Raw genomic sequence first — 20,273 nt, forward strand, 5'->3', positions numbered from 1 at the left:
TGGCAAGTCCTAGATGAACTTTAGGTTTTGCCATTAATTTGCTAAACAATCCATATTGTGTCTTCTAAAAATGATTTAATAAAATTTTGACAGTAAATTGCTAAATTAGAAACAAAAGGAGTTTTCATGGGCAATAAATTAGCAGGTAAATAAGAGATGAAAAATAATTTTGAGGTTAAAGTTTTGTTTTCCTTCTCATTCTTATTATATAGTTGTATCTTAAACTTCCATGTAGAAATATATAAAATCATTATACAATAAAGTATATGGAGAAGTGCAAACTTGTCATGTTAAACTTTCAGCAATGATATTCTTAATTTTTAGCAATTTAAATATTTAATAAATAAAGGTGAAGGCATTAACTTACTATATTGTTTTCCTTCCTGATTCACCTCTCAAATTATTCAAAGTGAGACTTATGACCTATCTGAAATATGAAAACAATGTTAAAGAAATGACTAGCCTTCAGTGTTAAATTGCAATTTTGACAACTGTTATTGTAATATAAAATGTCAACAATGAGAAATCAAGCAAGAGCTCAGAAAATTAAAGTTAAATAGAAATTTTAAGAAATTTCAAGAAAAATAAGAATTAAAATTTAAACAAATAATTAAAATTATAAATCCAATCCACAGAATCATTAAAATAATTACACAATTCTTATCATAATTAGAAGGAAGCTTAATTAGAATTTGTGTAAGCCAAATTATCATCTTTCATAGAGGGACGTCAATAGAAAATACCTAATATTGATAATTCATGAAATACCACTACAAGAAATTATTTTAAATGATTAAATGTAATTGATTGTAGGAAGTGAGACTGGGAATAGTGAGGCATGAAGTAAGAAACTACTACTTTTTATCTAAGCTTTTTTGCATTATCTTATTTTTACCATGCAAATCTGTTACCATGAAAAAAGAAATAGGTAATTTTTGTGTGAATAAAACTAAATCTTAAACTGGAAACTGTAGTTTAAGATCCATATGAGACAGATTTACATGATTTTGTAAATCTCAAGTAAAAAGGTTTCACATTTAAAGACATTTGTATGAATAATTTCTTATAAGTTAAATTCTTCAATTTTACCCTTAAGATGTTTCTATCGAAAAATCCAAATTGTAGTAAACAGGTTTCTTTTGAAAGTGAATAGAATGTACTTATATGTGTATAATGAGTCCTTATTACTCATGTAAAAATGTTTAAAATGATGGCACTAGATTGTCTGAGACACATACATTATTCTGGTCACATTTATCCAAATAGCTTGACTGGCTCTTATTAATAATCTCTTGAAGAATATTTAAAATGCCATCGTAGATAAAATTACTTGACCCAATTAATATGCTATACAACTCCACTAAAATGCTGTTGCACAATTCACATGCTTCCCACTGTTGCTCCCCCAATGTAAGGCTTACGTAAAGTCTAATAGAAGGAAAATTTTAACACAGTGTGATTTTTAATGAAAGATTAGAAGGCCTCTTTAAGTGTAGGATTTCAAAGACTAATTTCATAACTTTACTTCTTGTAAAATCTACAGAGTAATCTTCTAAGGAATAGTTAGAGGTAGTTTACATTGCTCTCTTTGGGAAGCTCTTTGCAGGATATCATTGTAACCACAAAGGAATGAACGCTTAAATTTTTATCATTCTATACCTCTTTGTAAGTTAATCCATGTTTGAATAGAGATCCACCATGAAAAGAATAAGTGGGGAAACATTTCGATTATCACTGAATTCAAAAGGTTGCTCAGTGGCATCTTGGGAAAATGAATTGTCAGCATCATACAAAGTGGCTGGTGTTTTAATAAGCATTTTTGTGGACTGAGTTTGGAAAAGTAATAACTGAATTAGAAACAGAATGAAATGCTGAAAAGGGAAATCTGGAGGTATTACTAAGGGAATCGATGAATGTCTTGAAGGCTGCAGAGCTTGAGGTGAGCAGAACACCAGCAAAGAAAGAAACCTGCACTGCTGTGCTCCCCATTCCTAATCTCACTTTCAATTTCTTCATACCTAATTATTCTGGACGCTATGGACAACCTGTTCCTGGGTACAAAGTCTAATAGACTACTAGCAGTATTTCTTCATAAAGGTAATTTTCATATGCGGAAATCCCAAACCTAGACAACAGAGAATTGAGAGGCAATTCTTATCAGACTTCCTGTAGAAAGTATGTTCTTCTGCAGCTCAGGATTATTTAAGTTGGAATTCAAACCAAGAATAGAACATTCAATTCCCAAAATATAAGACTCATGGATGATAAGATGTAAGTGATTTTCTTTTAAGCTCTTCTAATACCCATGAAAAAATAAGTAACACCACGGTATGTATGTAGAACAGTACCTAGGTCTATGATAAGCAAACACAAGAGTAATTGAACTAAAAAGTACTAAATATTGGGGCCAGCCCCGTGGCGTAGCAGTTAAGTTCAAGCCCTCTGCTTCAGTGACCCAGGGTTTGCAGGTTCAGATCCCAGGTGAGGATTTACACCACCTGTCAAGCCAGGCTGTGGCAGGTGTCCCACATATAAAATAGAGGAAGATGGGCACAGATTTTAGCTCAGGGCCAATCTTCCTCAAAAAAAAAAAAAAGTATTAAAGATTAAAAGAGTGGTAGATAAAGATGACACAATTGTTGAAAACCAGAAGAGTGAAAAAGTTGGTAATCTTGGAAAAGGCTGTCATCCTTGAGCCTGTAATTTAAACATTTTGCCAAACCTATTTCAGTTTCAGTTCTGAATTCCCAAGTCTGGAGTAGAATTCTATTTGTTTGAAGTTCAATACTGTAGGTGACAAGATGAAATCATGTGTACAACTAGGATAAATATAGCAAGAATCCTATCTTGCAAGGCTACCTAACAAAGGAGCAAAAAAAGGAGATGAAAAGTATAGCTGAAGCATGTTGTATGAATCCCTACCAACTCACTGTCGAAAGCTGAGACCTGATCTGACATTGCACCAAAATGGAATTTTTATGTAGAGCAAGCAAACAGCATCTTCTGAGAGTTTTGATGGAAGATTCTATATTCTAAATATTTCAGTTTTTATCTTAACTATACTGACCAATGAGTTATATTGGGAGTTGCGCTGCTACTCTTTTAATATCAACAGTGAATTTGAAAAATATTATATCCATGTGTAATTCTTTTTCATGGGAAAAAAAATTATTCCAAAGGACTCATGTACACTACTCACGTTCAAGAGATTTATCTTCTAAAATCCAGATGAACTAGCTTTTTTTTCTATTATAGAATTCCAAACTATCTTACACAGAGCATCCACACAGTACATTTTGACCATGTGATCTTGAATTAATAGACCCATGAGGTTATATTTACCCTGAAACATTCAATGAAACATGTTTCAAAAACACATTAACAGAAGAACACTATTTTGTGAGAATTATAAATTGAGGAGAAATATTAAGGTGAGGAGGAAATTTTAAATATCATTAAACTTTGAGAATGTTTAAAAGAATGAACAGCGTAAGGCTCTAAGCAACAGAATTTTTATTACATTTATTTAACAAATGTTACTTAACTACCTGCCATGTGTAAGGCACTGTACTAAGCATGTCAGGAGTACAAACACTAATTAAACAAGGTCCTTGAGCAAAAGAAAGAGTAAAGAGTGATGGTTAATTTTACATGTCATCTAAGCTATGGGGCCCAGTTGTTTTGTGAAGCTCTATCCTAAGTGTTGTTGTGAAGGTGCATGTGGAGGTGATTAAAGTTTATAATTAATTGACTTTAAGTAAAAGAGATCACCCTCGGTATGCAAGTGGGCTTTATCCAATCGGTTGAAAGCCTGGAGGTGTAAGAATGAAGCTTCCCAAAGAAGAAAAAATTCTCGCTGAAGACTTCAACAGAGAAATCTTGCTTGGGTTTCCAGTCTGCATACAGATTTCAGACTCAAGACGACAATAGCAAGTTGCACCTGAGTTTCCAGTCTGCTGACCCAAGCTGTGGATTTTGGACTCAAGACTGCAACATCAACCCCTATCTGAATTTCCTGCTGGCCAACTTGCCCTACAGGTTTCAGACTTGTCACCTCATCCACCATCACCTGAGCCAATTCCTTAAAATAAAAACATAGAGATAGAGAGAAGCAGAAACAGATACAGATATAGATACAGATATTAATCCTCTTGGTTCTGTTTTCTGGAGAAAAATTTTCTCCTTGCATAGTGCTCAACAATTTTCTCATAAAATTATTTTGTAATTAGGAATGTAAATCTAGTGGAATGTAGCATCAAATAGCTTACACACTCTGAAATTGATATCTTTCTTGTGTTTAAACACAGAAAACAAAATAACTTCATACCAGAAATATTTAGTTCAACATTTATTCTCAAAGCATAACACGATCAGTTTCTTTTTATTTCTACCACTGTATACTTGTCAATCAAGAAAATATCTATGTATACATATTCTAATTATTTAAGCATATCTCACATTAAAGAATAAAAAAACCAGAGCAATGTGATCTACCCTAGTCTTTATTTCATATAAGTGTATTATAATAATTACATAAAAATATGTCATTCTTTTATGGTACAAGCAAATGTCTCTATATTCTGCATTTAACAATTATAAGCAGAACAAAGTTTTAGCCATTTCATCATTCTCTATATTATTCTCAGTGCTTTAAAAATATATTGGTCAGCTGAAATGTACTTTTATTTTAATTTCAACATCCAAAGCAGTAGAAATGTTATACATTTTTTAAAAAGACACTATTTGATAGTTGCTGTATTCCTAAAAATACAAATCTGGTTTTTATTACTCTTTATTGCTTACTCTTCCATTAGAGTATAGAAATTTTTGTAAATCTTTGTTTTATATAATGTAAGACTGTCAACTTTCTTTTCTTTTCTTTTCTTTTTTTAAGATTGGCACCTGGGCTAACAACTGTTGCCAATCTTTTTTTTTTCTGCTTCATCTCCCCAAACCCCCCCCCCCCCCGCCCCACCACCCCCTCACCCCCGTACACAGTTGTATATCTTAGTTGCATGTTGTTCTAGTTGTGGGATGTGGGACACGGCCTCAACGTGGCCTGACGAGCCGTGCCATGTCCGCGCCCAGGATCCGAACCCTGGGCCACGGCAGCGGAGCACGGGAACTTAACCACTCGGCCATGGAGCTGGTCCCTCAACTTTCTATTCTTATATTTCTTTTCATTTTGCAATGTGCATTTCTAGCATAATCCTATATGTGAGATGACTGTAAGATTTCCAGGGGCTACGACTTCGCAACTCCGATGCAGTAAATTAGTTCTTAACAGCCAATTATCCCTGCTTTGTCACTGTTGATGTGGATAAGGTTGACGTGTACGCTTGTGGATAAGGGTTCTCAGATAGAAGGAAATGAGTTAAGGCTGTCATCTCTGGTGTTTGGTTTGTACCTCCCCTTCAATTTTTAATTTTTATAGAAAATTATATATAATTCATACAAATTTTATATGTATAATTTCTCTCTCTATATATAGAGAGAGATAAATATACACAATTCTATATCGTTCCTACTGTAGCCGTTTTAGGAGGAAGTATTCAAAAGCTTTGAAGAGAGAGAAATTCAGGTGAGTAAACTTTACATCCCTGTTGTCCAGACTCGTCACAAAACTGTCACATCAAGTTTTTGCTTACTTTTTCAGTTTTAGATTCCATACAGTTAAATTAATTCATCCAGAGCCATCAAAAAATGTCCCGGAAAAGCACATTCTTTAAGACTTGAGTCAAACTGCATCAAACCATTTACTGATACTCTGGAATAGTACATATGTAGTGGACAAAGAAAATTCTTTGCCTTTAAATTTGCAAGTCAAATTCATGAGGTTACAGTTTTGTGATGACAAGTATGAATTTCACAGATTATCTTTTTAGTATTAGTAACTGATGTTTCAGAATTTGTGATGTAACCGACACAGCTGTGTCAGTTAGCTGTAAAACTGCTAGTCCTGCAGGACTCAAAGAGAAACACTCTCCCAGAAAATCATTTTGCTTTTATTTAAATAACTATTTTGGTGCCACATTTTCTATACCCGTGTGATAGCCCAGATTTCTTATCCAAAAGGTTTTTATAAAAATATGAATGTGGTATAAAATTGAATGATTTGCTTTATCACAAGAAAATACTTATGATTGTATCTATGTTTATTTATTTACATACACACCTTACTCAAAATGAGTTTAGTTAGTATTGATATTATACTACTATAAAACAAAATAAAGTTGCATGGACAATTTAAGACATTCATACTTGTAGTTAAACTATAGCTTAACAAAAATGGTAACAATTCTATTTTGTTATTTACCATATAACTGAAATATTTTTAAATTAAAATGGTTTCATTTGTTTTAAATAATTACAGACATATTGAATTAAATTCTTTCCTTTATTTAAAATAAGACGTCATTAGATTGCTTTGTCCTACAGAATATCTGGAAAGAAGCTGACCTATCTTATCTCACTCATAATTTTTTTTCTTCTCCCCCTTCCAGGGCATGGCTTTCAGATGTAAATTATCTTCATATGTCAATATATGACAACAACATTGAGTACTGCTAGACTATAAATAAGAGTTGAAAATAAAGGATCTAAACTATGGCATTAAGTTTCTATTTTATTCATATTTCATGGCCATGCCAACCTTTAAAATGAGCATCAAGGGAGGGTTCCATGATGAGGCCTGCCAAAAACTTATGTTAGGTGTTTGGTGTATGTCTGAACTTGTAGAGAACACATAGGTAACCTTCAATATTACATATTTTGGTATGCATATATTTATGGGGAGATATATATAGCCATGGCAATATAAAAATAATTATAATTTCTTCTCTTGCAAAAAAAATACAATACCTAATATGTATAATCAACCATTTTGTCAGATATTCTTTTATTTTCTGAATTCTGTACCAAGATTTTACAGGAAAAAAATCTTTATGGGGAAGACAAGGTACACATAAATAAACAAATAAAAGAATTGATATTTTCCCGTATAAATCTAAATCATTCATTCCATTGACACCTCATGAAAAAAGATATGAAGAATAAAAGGGAATCAACATCCATGAGGTATTGATGACACCCCAAATTTCCATCAGATCATCTACACGCTGTTTTCTTTCATTTTGTTAAACTTACTGTTGCCTACCAAAATGGGAGACCGTCTAAATTAAGGAGCAGGTGAAGTTATTAGGTTGTGTTCATTTTTGATATTTCACTTCTTTTTTTTTTTTTTTTAAAGATTTTATTTTTTCCTTTTTCTCCCCAAAGCCCCCCGGTACATAGTTGTGTATTCTTCGTTGTGGGTTCCTCTAGTTGTGGCATGTGGGACGCTGCCTCAGCGTGGTCTGACGAGCAGTGCCATGTCCGCGCCCAGGATTCGAACCGACGAAACACTGGGCCGCCTGCAGCGCAGCGCGCGAACTTAACCACTCGGCCACGGGGCCAGCCCCGATATTTCACTTCTATAGCGTTTATTTTAATTACAAACAAGTAATTAGGATTACCCAATATATTACTTTCCTCCTCACATATAAAACTGCATAGAGTAACAGCCAATATCATAGTTTTAATATTTTCCTCCAAACACGTCTCATGCATGTATAGATTTCATTGTATTTCCAAAATATAATTCTACTTAACAAAATTGTTGCATAAAAATGCAAAGGAATTTTTTAAATACTTGCCTGAAATCCAAGGAGCTTTTCACTAGGTTTAATGTGCCTCTGAAATTCACATTCTATGGGTTGTATCACTTTGATGCCATCTTCATAAAAAACATAGAACATGTTCCCAATTCCCAGACCTTAGGAATAAAAACACATTCAAAAGTTCAAAAAAATTATCAGAAACCTTTACAACCAAAATTCAGTGCCCCACATATTGCTGGCAGGAGTTCAATTTGTGAAGTCGTGTAATATTAATAAAGCAAATCATATGAGACCTTTACAGAATGCCCAAGCCACTTTGTGACATTATGCAGACATTCCACTTTATTCTCCCTGATCTGCAATTCAGTGATTTCCTTAATATAATTCAATAAATGTTTCATGTATTTTTCAATAATTATAAATGAAAATTATAAATTTGTTGATGCATAGATTATTTCTGATACCTCCCCTACTTAATTTAGATGTTAACTGAGGAACAAAAGCAGTTTTTATTTATTTATTTATTTACTTATTTATTTTTCCCTAGAAAGATTAGCGCTGAGCTAACATCTGAATCCTCCTCTTTTTTCTGAGGAAGACGCCCTGAGCTAACATCCCTGCCCATCTTCCTCTACTTTGTACGTGGGAGCCTGCCACAGCATGGCTTGCCACGTGGTGCCATGTCCGCACCGGGGATCCAAACTGGCAAAGCCAGGGCCAGCAAAGCCGAACCTGTGCACTTAACCACTGCGCCACCAGGCTGGCCCCTATTTATTTATTTATTTTGAGGAAGATTAGCCCTAAGCTAACATCTGTGCCCATCTTCCTCTACTTTATGTGTGGGACGCCTGCCACAGCATGGCTGGCCAAGCAGTGCATAGGTCTGCACCTGGGATCCAACCCAGTGAACCCCAGGCCGCGGAAGCAGAATGTGTGAAATTTACCACTGCGCCACTGGACCAGCCCCTAAAAGTACTTTTTAAAGGATCATATTTATTCTAGTATTGTTATTAGAGTTCCCTAGGGAATATGAAATTTCATTCAGTATAGGAATTTAGTGTATATAAAGACTTTTGAAACAAAAAGACCAAGTTCCCCAGAGTTTGGAGAATGTGTATTTTCCTAAACCACTTTTTGTAAATATAATCCTACATAGAGATCCTATATATCAATTTTTATACTGGCAGTAATTGGGGTCTATCTCTGGACTTTAAATCTTTAATTTAAGGTCTTAGAAAAATCTCAGTATAATCATTTAAATCTTATTTTTAATTTTTTTCACACTACAGATCTGACTGTGTGGCATCTCAGAAATTCATATCACTTTATAAATGCACACCTACTGGGTGCAGGATCCTACAAATGAGATACCTGGAATGCAGTTAAGGTAAACTGAGGCCTGCACCTGGGGAGCTTCTGCGTATTCTTGTGCACCTGTTCTCTTTGTTGCCTCAGCTTCTGCCTTGTTCTAACATACCCAGACCTAACCACATATAGTTCTTTCTTTTCCATTCCTCACCTGAGTAGCTCCCTTGCCCCAGTGTACTGGTTTCCACAATCATCTTTATTCAGTCTAATTATATCTTACAAGATTGAGTGATAGCACGTCTTCTTTAGAAGACAAGCAATGACAGTGAAATCTCAGTAGCTCGGAAAGCCAAACTATTGTTGCTTAAAATGTTTAAATTCTAAAAACAGCTACAAAGAGAAAGATAATTTATTTAAATACAAAAAATCCCATTTTTTATTTTAATTGAGAATACCTGCAAGTTCTGTTAAGTCAAGCCTGAGGATCACAATAAAAATGTATCGATTTGTGAAAATATTTGATTATTCAACTTAAGCCAAATTTATTCTTATTAATTATGTTCCTGGTTAATTAGAAATTCACCAATTTTTCCCATCTGGCCATGTGTCCATCTATTCTTATGATTTACAGGAAAATATATTCAAACATAATTACAACTTTATTGATGTTTATACATAGTGTATAAATATCTTTTAGCAAATGAAATTATTTCTGTCTAATAATACATATACGTTTTAAGTGACCTCAGATTGTTTTGATACATCTTATTATTATTTTATAAATATTTTACAGTACTCACATTTTAATACACACAAGCTTTATCAGTTAATTATATATTATAATTCCACAGAGTATTACATTAGGATGGTATATTACTGATCATAATAGAAGTGGCAAAAACTAAATTCAATTTACATATATATATATATTTTTTTTTCTCGAGGAAGATCAGCCCTGAGCTAACATCTGCTACCAATCCTTCTCTTTTCTGCTGAGGAAGACTGGCCCTGAGCTAACATCCGTGCCCATCTTCCACTACTTTATATGTAGCACTACTACCATAGCATGGCTTTTCCAAGTGGTGCCATGTCCACACCAGGGATCTGAAGCAGCAAACCCCAGGCCACCAAAGCAGAACGTGCAAACTTAACCCCTGCACCACTGGGCCAGCCCCAGCAAGTTATATTTTTAATAAAAAAAATTTAGTAGTTGTCAGCTATTATTTATAATTAATAGCTGTGCATAAATAAATATAAATTCTGTGCCCAAAGGATTTTACAAAAAAAACAACGCTTTTTATGCAAAAATATTTGTATCAGCAAGCTTCCACATAAGATTTATGTGTGCTATATATCAATGACTATTAATTTAACATTATTGGTTATTGAAACTTCTGAACATAACCAAGTCATAACGTAACGTCTGCTTTTCAGTTTTCAGTTGTCAGTTACATACTGTTTGAGGATTATTACAAAGTTTATAACGTTTTTTTTTTAAAGATTGGCACCTGAGCTAACAACTTGCCAATCTTTTTTTTTTCCTTTTTTTGCTTTTTCTGCCCAAATCCCCCCAGTAGATAGTTGTATACTTTTAGTTGTGGGTCCTTCTAGTTGTGGCATGTGGATTGCCGCCTCAACATGGCCTAAGCGGCGCCATGTCAGCTCCCAGGATCGAACCAGGGACACCCTGGGCTGCGTGTGAACTTAACACGCGGCCACGGGGCCGGCCCCCCTTATAGCATTTTTGAATGAATGTCACTCTGCTCTTCAACTGCTGCAAAATTCTGCTTCACAATCAGGAATTTGAATATGTTTGAACCTGACACTCGTCTAAGTCCAGATTATTTTCAAAGTTTCTTGAAATATTTCCTGTCCTTACTCCTATGGATACTTTTATTATATTATGTTACCATATTCTGTACATAATCAGTGGGATTCCACTACATTCCTGCACTGAGGAAATTTTGAGCTGTATTTTCCTCTAGAGCCCACTTAATCCCTCCAAATCACTTGTTCAAATCTGATAGTCTATATTCCTGCTCTTTAAAATATGAATCACACATCAGCATTTTTACAAAGCATAAACTTCTTTCCAGGATGCAAGTTATTGAAAAAATACAGATATCATAAAGGAGGGTTTAGTTTGATTTTGCATTTTATTATTTTCAGTGGGAATAGAACTCCTTAGTGTTTATGAAATAGTAATGCCAACAAAATACTATATATAAATATGTTAGCTAAAATAATAATTATCGACTGAACAGCTATATATCAATCACTCTGCTATGAAATCACTTTACCTATCCCTATAGAGCCCTTTATGAGTTCCTCCCCTCCCCACCCACAGGAGGTATAATTTACCTTTTATTTTTTTTCTAGACATATTTTGTTCATGCAAAGTTTTATTTAGATTTTAGCAGCAGAATTTATGATCTGAATATAAGATGCAGATGTGTTTCTTTTTAAACTTTCTGCTGTAATATTGTACATATATGCATTTATTATGAATACACTCAGCATAGGATAATGTAAATTGTCTGATGATGGAGAAGTTGGTCAGTGAAACATACAGATTTTCATTTGGGGCATTCACTAGCTTTATTTGTAGAGAAAGCAATAACATATTTGTGTATATTTGGTATAACAATTAAGTTTCTACATCTTAACTTTTTTTTTTAATGGAAGAATGTAACAAAGGGAAATAAACTCCATTCTCTGGATTCAGACAGTTCAGAGACACATCACGGGTATAGAACTTACTGTTGTACCATGGGAATGTTGTTTAGTCTGTGTCTTGATTTCCCCATCTCAAACTCAGAGGTAATTATTGTACTTACATCATGCTGCTGTAGTAAGAATTAAATAAGGTGGAGAAAGTAAAACATTTACCCAGAGTAACTGTCACACCATAAGATCTCAAGAAAGAGTAACTGTCACTATTTTTATGACTGACATTATCTCTTCTTTGAAACATTAATGTATAAAAATCAAATAATGACATGGTATATAACCAGAATTTCATTACTGTTCTCATGTTTTCCTCAAATCTATACTGTGAGATATACTGTTAAATTTCAGTTTTCTGTGATATCAAATTCTATGAATCCCTGAGATTGCTAAAGGATCAACTTCATTTTCTACTAGAGAAGTTCTCAAGGTTGATCCTGTCAGTGGGTTTGCAAAGTGAAAACTATTTTCATAATAATACTGAGACATCATTTGCATTATTTTCTCAGTCTCACAGATTAGATCCTCACAAATGTAGAGTGTAGTTTTCGACAGGCTACATGACATGTGATGTCATGAGTGAAATCACAACAATTCAATGCAGAAGCAGAAACAGGAATCCAGCATCTTGTATTCAGTCAGACACTGAAAAAGATTTGCAGAATGTAAAACAATGTGAGCCTGCTCATTGTTTTGTTGGAAATATAGCTTTAAAAATAATGTGTTATTTACGGCTACAGGTAATAAGTTTATTATGGTTATTTTTAATAAATTACAAAATATACATTTAAAGTTTTCTGTTTTAATTCTAATATGGTAAATATAAGTGGACAGAAATAACTCATGTGAACAAAAGCTCTTTGAGTTCTCAATAATATGGAAAAGTGTAAAAGGAGTGTTGAGTTGCAAAAAGTTTGATAACCATGAGGGTTCGATTACAATTCTATCCTCACTAATGCCTTCTATTGTGGAGATTACGAAAGTTCTTGATCTCAGTAAAAGTTTCACCACTCTAGTCACAGGAAAGACTGGCAAAATGTGCAGGCTGTTTTTTCTTTTTCCATCCCCTGGTGAAGACAGACATAGGTACTTTGTCTTTTCCAGGTCGATTGTTAATCTAAGGGAGTATGGTGGCTCTAGAAACTGATTCATAATTCGTTTGTTCCTTTTGAGTTTTCTTTTTGCTTTGTTTTTCTTTCTATGCAGAGAAAGACATAAGCAGGAATTACTTGCAGTCTCATAAGAGAGAAGAATTTCCCAGAGGATTTTTAAACCAATACTGCACCTTTAAATACATGAAATGGACTGAGAAAAAATGGTGTAATACACATTCTTGTTTCAATCCTTTGAGGACAGCTGCTCAAGAATAATAGTGTATTGTGATAATACAATTATTTATTATATATAGCCTGTATATTACTTAATTTATATCAACAATAAAATTTGGTTAATTTTTTGGGGGGGAGATGAGGAAGATTGGCCTTGAGCTAACATTTGTTGCCAATCTACCTCTTTTTGCATGAGGAAGATTGTCGCTGAGTTAACACCTGTGCTAATCTTCCTCTATTTTGTCTGTGGGATGCTGCCACAGCATGGGCTTGATGAGCAGTGTGTAGGTCCATACTCAGGATCCAAACCCATGAATCCTGGGCTGCTGAAGCAAAGCGTGCAAATTTAACCACTACGCCCCTGGGCCGGCCCCAAAATTTGGTTAATGTTTGATTATTGGATAAATATTTAAGTCAATAACAAAAGAGATTTTGTGGTGATGTTTGTCTTCCCCCGACTTAGATTGCCATTACTTTAGCATTTAAGTTATGGTCAATAGCAAATTATGATTCCACGGTGCAGTGATTTGATAACTAATCACAGATGATTCAATAAGTTTTGGTGTTAAATAAAGTTCTTTATTTGTTGATATTATTCTTTTCACTTTTGAATGATCCTAAACTTACTCATCTCTTTTTTGAAGTATAGAAGAAATCTTTTTAGCTAAAGAAAAATATAGTCAGGAATAGATGGTATACATGGCATTTCTCACCCTGAATAACTCAGCAGGGATAGATTTTTGGTTCATGAATGTTCCCATTTTTTATATTTTTATCTTTAGAACTGAAAAGCTTTTCACACACAGGAACATCATACCATTGTACCTCAATAAGATCTTTATGTGATGTTCCACTAAAATAAGACTAGCGCTTTCATTTTTGCTAGAAAGTTTTTTGAGAGTGATTATGTCAATCTCCTTATTAGGTACTATTAATCCAGGAAGAATATTATGTAAAACTATTCCTTTTGAGTCACTGGACAATTTCCTGAACTTCCAAAGATACGCTGGAAAAACTGAATAGAAATCTGCATGGTTGATTTCACATTTAATAATTAACATAGCAAAGGTTATAACATAATAGAGTATTTGTTATATAATTAATACTAGTGCAACCATATATATACTTATAGATATGCACACACATGTATGTGTATACACATGTACACAGACATATATATGTATACATATATACACATATATCTGCAAAAGGATATCTCTTGTCAGGTCACTTTTCTGATTTGAAAAACTTTTTTATAAGAGAATTTAAAATGCTAAAACAGTTAGGCTGACATTAGTTTTTAACAGAAAGAGTAGCAAACTGGCCAGTGGAAATGGTGACAGCTTGATCACAGTTTCAGTGGCATCATGTACTAGCCGTTGGAAGGCTTGGTCTCTACCTCCCCCAATTCGATGGCTTTCTAAGTTTCATGCATTGGGAAACTTTACGCTGTGAAAATTCTCCTTTTGCATTTTAAATATTTCTTCAATATCACTGTGAGGCAGTAATCAGGTCCTGAGAACCTTAGCTTTTTTTTTTTCCCCTCTAAAAATAATTATACAAGAGGCTTATGGAACACACTAAGTAGGCACCTATATTATTCTGTATTTCCCAACCTGCAATGTATAATTGTCTGGCCAATGAAACTGTGAATGTTAGGCTGAAGGAGTTAAGAGCTGACCTATTTCTATATCTCTTTCTTCCCCACCTTGGCCATATTATATATCACAAAGCTAATCAGATTATGATGTACCATGTAAACTTTGTTGTAAGATTTCACTACAATTTCTAGAAATTTCTACCTTGTGTTGGTTAGTGTTAATTAGCCCAGCTGATATAGTGATTTACTTTATTTCTATAATATATTTTTTGTGAAGAGATTAATAAATATTTACAAAGGTTAGGACAGTCAATTTTTATAAATATAGAAAATAATTTTTTGCTTTCAAATCATTAGATATCACATCAAACCAGTATTTCCCAAAGTAGATTCTATTTGATGTTGATCCTGCAGATATCCATCAAAATAATTCCATGTTATAATAAATTTAGAAAATGGTATGTTATATAATGAACCACCTTACATCTGTCCTTGGAGTTTGAAGTTTGCATATTTAAAAGTTCAGACCAATCTTGCAGTGAATAAAATGGTTTAACTTCCTGTGATTCAGTGCTTATAATAAATGAAAACACTTACTACTAAGTTAGACCATATAACATATACTCAAACTGTTGTCCACTAGGAAATATTTTATTAGATTATATTTGATTACAAGGTCCTAAAACTATTGCAGAAGAAAACCAATCATACTGAATCTTTTAATGTGTATTTTAAAATCACATAGTAAAATTAGTTGTCAGTAAGAACAATTTAGCCTTTAACTTACTAGATTAAACCCTCTTTAGGGTAGAAATTAGATCTTATCTTTATATTTCCAGTGCTTTCAAAGTGCTTGACATTTAATAGGCTTGTTAAAGCATTTATCAATAAATGAGTGAAACATTGTCTCTCTACACTCCTGCAAACTACAATGATGATTACAGAAGAAGAACTGAAAAGAGAACTCAGAAAAAAGAGAGGAGAATGTGCTTCAGGCTTAAATATCCATGTGATTATTAAGATAATATATATTAAATTCAGTAAAATTGATTTAAAGAACAAAGTTTTGGCTAAGCTAGATTCTTATGGTCATGTTTAAAAAATAATTTTTCAGTTAAGCAAATTTTATAGTTTTAACACTTGCATATAAGTAAAGTGAAGTTATGAAAGGTATTATCATTTTCAACTCTCCTTCCATTACTAATCTTAAAATGCCTGAAATTCTTCAATTGGTTCTCTCTGGGATAAATTTCCCTTGGAGGGTGAAGAGACAAGCATACAAACAGAAAGCCCTGCTAGAGAAGAAATAAAAGTGGATCTCAGAAATATTTGAGATGTATATAGATATAGATAGACATAAAACAAGAAATATTTCTTATTTGTTATTATCCTATCTTTTAAAAATAGAGGTGGAAATTTGCTTTGAAAGCTTCAGTTGGCTATTATTTTAATTAATTTTTATGAAATAATTCTACACACTGTTGGAGTTCAGTGATTCCTCAAGCTGGTTGATTATCTCTGGCCATCATTACTATTATTACATGCAATCATTTCTAATTGTAATGCCTTGCCAATAGCTGTGGCATTATAACAAATAGTTTAGAGATGCCTGTGAATCTAAATCAAGCATATTATTTTCTCAAATATATTATTTTAAATCTTGTTTATTCTAAAAAATAAAAAAGGACTCTGATGATAATTTTACATGAAATAAAAGATTTTAAAAATTTACTTAAAGTCATTTCTTGTGTATGTCTTAAAATTATCTGCAAAATATACTAAATAGCTATTTTTTCTCAAGTACACATTCTGTGTCAAACAAAGTCATGAACCTTGTAGGACATTTGTTCCACGCCAAAACGTCCTTTACATTTGGTCCTTTCCAAAACGTCCATGAGTAATTTACTCCATTCCAAATGGTTCTGGATAGGATCCAATATCAAGGACCTTTTGGCATGGACCAAATATCTGATGGACATTTTGGATAGGACCAAATGTCTGTTATTATCATCATGAAGATTAAACACATCATTTATTGATGGAGAATAATTATTGAGAGTATACATTTTCAAACACTAACAGAAGAAAAATTTAAATAGATAAAAATGGTTTTATATAACGAATCTTCGTGTGATCTTAATTAACTGGAGGTCTCCTACACTTCTAGGGGTAGCCTGAAGAATATCATATTATTATTAAATATTAACTATTAAAAACTAATATAAAATTTTTCCCAGAAATTAACCAGCGAAGCCAGATCCTTGGTACCTGGTCTCTGACTACTTAGGTTTTGTTCCTTTCATTACAATTGTAAAATAAAATTACTTTTTTAAATGCCCAGAGAAATTTTTATTTGCTCTCAGGAAGGAAGAGAATATAAAGAAATGTCTAACAGATGTGTTCATGCTAGTTTCAGTAACACTTGAATTTGTAAATTCAAATGTGAAATATCTAAGTGGAACAAGATGAGAAGGCATAGTTACACCAGAACCTCTTTAGTAAGCCCGACTCTACAGGAGCCTACATGAAAGATTCGAGGATCAACAAATACCAAGGACAAAAACAAAAGTGGTATGCCTCATCATTGAGAACAAAATTGAGATGGCTAAATTCCGGAATTACCTGAAGGTTATGAGACATGGTCCTCACAGTAACAGTGACTACAGGTCATATAGGAAGCTAAAATTAGGGAAGAGGAAGTTTGTCTAGGATAGACTGTGAAGGCAATGATTTTAGCCATTGCTTACTACGATTGTAAGGATGACTTGTGCACATTTTTATCCTGAGAATTGAACTAAAGCGCATGGGATATTTGAGCACCTGGTCAAACACTTTCTTCCAAGACTTTATCATTAAGAAAAACAATAATAAATAACAGTAGATACCATGTATTGAGTGTAGACTGTATTTAAGGAACTGATAACAACCCTATTGTGTATTAACAGTTGTCCTGATTTTTGAGATAAGAAAATTGTGATATAAAGAGGCCCTAGGCTATATAGTGGTAGAGATCGGATTTGAATCTAGGTCCTTCAAGTTTATAACCTATTTTCTTAAACAATTTATTATATTACCTTCATAAGACACTAGTTTTTAAATTTTCCTTTTGATAATCTAAATCAGGGTTTATTATATACATTCTGTTTAACTAAGTTTGCTTTTATTTCTTTGACTTACTTTTATACCCTGAAAAGTATTTCAATATATTGTAATATAACTTCCTAGTTACATATCAATAATAAATCAAGTTGATGAGGAATGAGAAATATTTTTAACGGTAGCACATTTATAGAAGAATATTGACTTATAATCAAATAAAAATGTTGAGTCAACATCAAAACAAGGTAATTATTAAGACTGATGGTTAACACATCTACTAAAAATTAAGCAAAATAATCATAACAATAAGAAACATAATGGAATTTAGTACCTTCTTCTCTCCATAATATGTTAGCTACTGCAGCATGTGAAAAAGAAAAAGGAGAGGAAAAAATGAGTAAAGAGAACTTCAATTGCATAGTAATATAAATAACTATTAAAGAGGTAACAATCTCTAGGATAGAGCATGTACGTAAAAGGAGTGACTGTGAATTCAACAAACTAAATTAACAAAACAGTAAAACACTGAGACTAGCTAATAATGCTCTCTTCATTTCTTGAAACAGCCAATTCTTCTTTGGAATACAGATTTTGTTAATAAACAAAGAACATTTTGTGCATCACTAAAAAGAATGGGAATGGGATATTTAAGTTAATTTTATTGAAATACATCTTTAGAACAAGCATTGGTAGTTAAAACTATTTATTTATTTGACAGTATAGTTAGAAGTTACTAATTAAAAAGCTGTATTTTTAAAATTCTCCATAATCACAATATGTAATATTCCTACATAATATGCAATATTTCTGAGCAAGAAGACTTCTTGTAAATACAGGATTTTGAACACAGAAGTGACCTATTTTTAAGTAGTATATGTTTCCACTTTTTAAACCAGATGGAATGAAATATATCTAAATATATCTTGCTTATTTCAATGCACAATAATGAGTCATCTTAAATTGTTTCTGGAAATAGGTTTATTAGACCTTGGATAGGGACCAAATCAATAGAGAGTTAAATATTAAGATAAAGATAAAGAGCAAATATCAATTAGAAATATTCTTGAGGAAATCTCTGCCTCTCTTACTAATTGAAAGTTTCCCAAATTCTATAGGTTTTCAAGGCAAAATACTTTAAGAGTAACTAATGGAAAATCTTATACACATCTAATTATTCCATGAATATTTTAACCCTATTAAAGCATAATCACTTTTTTAAAAAAACTGAATCCCCCCAGTGAATGTAGCAGGATGTAGCAGTCTAGCACTCCTAGATGGAGGCTGAAGGCCCAAGTCATGCAGGTTTCAGCACCTGCTATATTTTTTAAAATAAACTTTTGGAGAGTAAGCACCTTTTGTGATTCTTGGTGTTTTTAATTCCTTAATAATATTTATTCAAATATGCATGCATGATACATGTATCCTTTCAGGACATTTTGTGGTGCTGTTCTTGTTGCCTACAGTGTGTTTGCAATGACTATGAAAAGGATAGATCCTATTCGCAGGAAGAGGACATAGACTTGCAAGGACAAAGAACCAGGCTAACAAATAATTGCAACCATGTGGTAGCTGCAATCAAAGAAACAAAACTCAGGTTCAGGGGCTAAGGATATGACAGAATGATCATCTCTGGGGCAAAGGCTGGGCAGTTGAGGGACAGCTTCATTGGATTGGTGATGCTCAAGCAAGATAATGTCACCCAAGCTTACAAGAAGGATGTGTGGTGCAGGGGGGTTAAAGACATTCAAAGTATACCAACATATTCAGAGGGATTTCAGTAACTGAGTATATTTGAAGGGCAAAATTGATAGAAGATGAGGCCAGACAATTCGTCCTTGATAATATCAAGAAAGCCTTTTGTACACATTGCAAAGGAGATTAAATTTTCTTCTGTAGGCTCAGGAAAGATGGAGCCATGATTAGACTTATCAGTATTTTTCTGGCTTATTAAAAAAGGTAACTGGATATATTTTCCATCATATTTCCATCCATTCACTGAGTGAATATTGAGTGAGTGCCTAGCATGTGCCAGACATTGTATTCAGTGCTACAATACACAGATTAGAACAGGCCCACTCTCTGGGTTAATAGCGTTTATATTCTAATGAGGAGACAAAAAAATCAGTATTCAAATAGGAAAAAATTTCAAAATTGCAAATTTAATGTGTTATGAAAGAGAGGAAGAGTAATGTGAATGCATTTAAAAGGTGGATTAGACATAGTCAGTAAAACTGGAGGAAAATTCCCTAATGATACTGTTGAAGGTGATGTCTAATAGATGAATAAGAGTGAGCTGGGTGAGGATTGTAAGGATAAGATTTCCAGATATAGGAAAAAGCATGCACAAATCCTAGTGGCATATGCAAACACTGTTATTTTAAAGGACTAAGGACAGAGATATTTTTAAGGTAGGCAATCATTTATGAGAAACAAATACATGGCTTGTGATATTAACATCAGATAACTTAAAATTCAAGGCACTACATATTGAACTTAAAATCATGTAAGTTAAAAACATAGCATTACAATATGAGGCAAAAACTATTAAGACTG

General features: G+C 33.2%; 1 protein-coding gene across 4 annotated transcripts in view; it reads right to left on the reverse strand.

The window, feature by feature from the left end:
* FSTL5 (follistatin like 5) overlaps positions 1-20,273 on the reverse strand; it is a 715,161-nt gene that overhangs the window by 95,757 nt on the left and 599,131 nt on the right. For 2 of the 4 annotated variants that reach the window (XM_044767022.2, XM_070505002.1), the window contains exons 11-12: positions 18,052-18,078; positions 7,695-7,813 (exon numbers count right to left, since the gene is read on the reverse strand). In XM_044767022.2, the coding sequence (XP_044622957.2) occupies positions 7,695-7,813; positions 18,052-18,078 (146 nt within the window). The remainder of the gene's footprint in view (positions 1-7,694; positions 7,814-18,051; positions 18,079-20,273) is intronic. The other 2 variants (XM_044767023.2, XM_070505003.1) reach the window with 1 other exon arrangement.

Source organism: Equus asinus, chromosome 3, assembly GCF_041296235.1.
Source record: "Equus asinus isolate D_3611 breed Donkey chromosome 3, EquAss-T2T_v2, whole genome shotgun sequence".
Classification (NCBI taxonomy): Eukaryota; Metazoa; Chordata; class Mammalia; order Perissodactyla; family Equidae; genus Equus; species Equus asinus.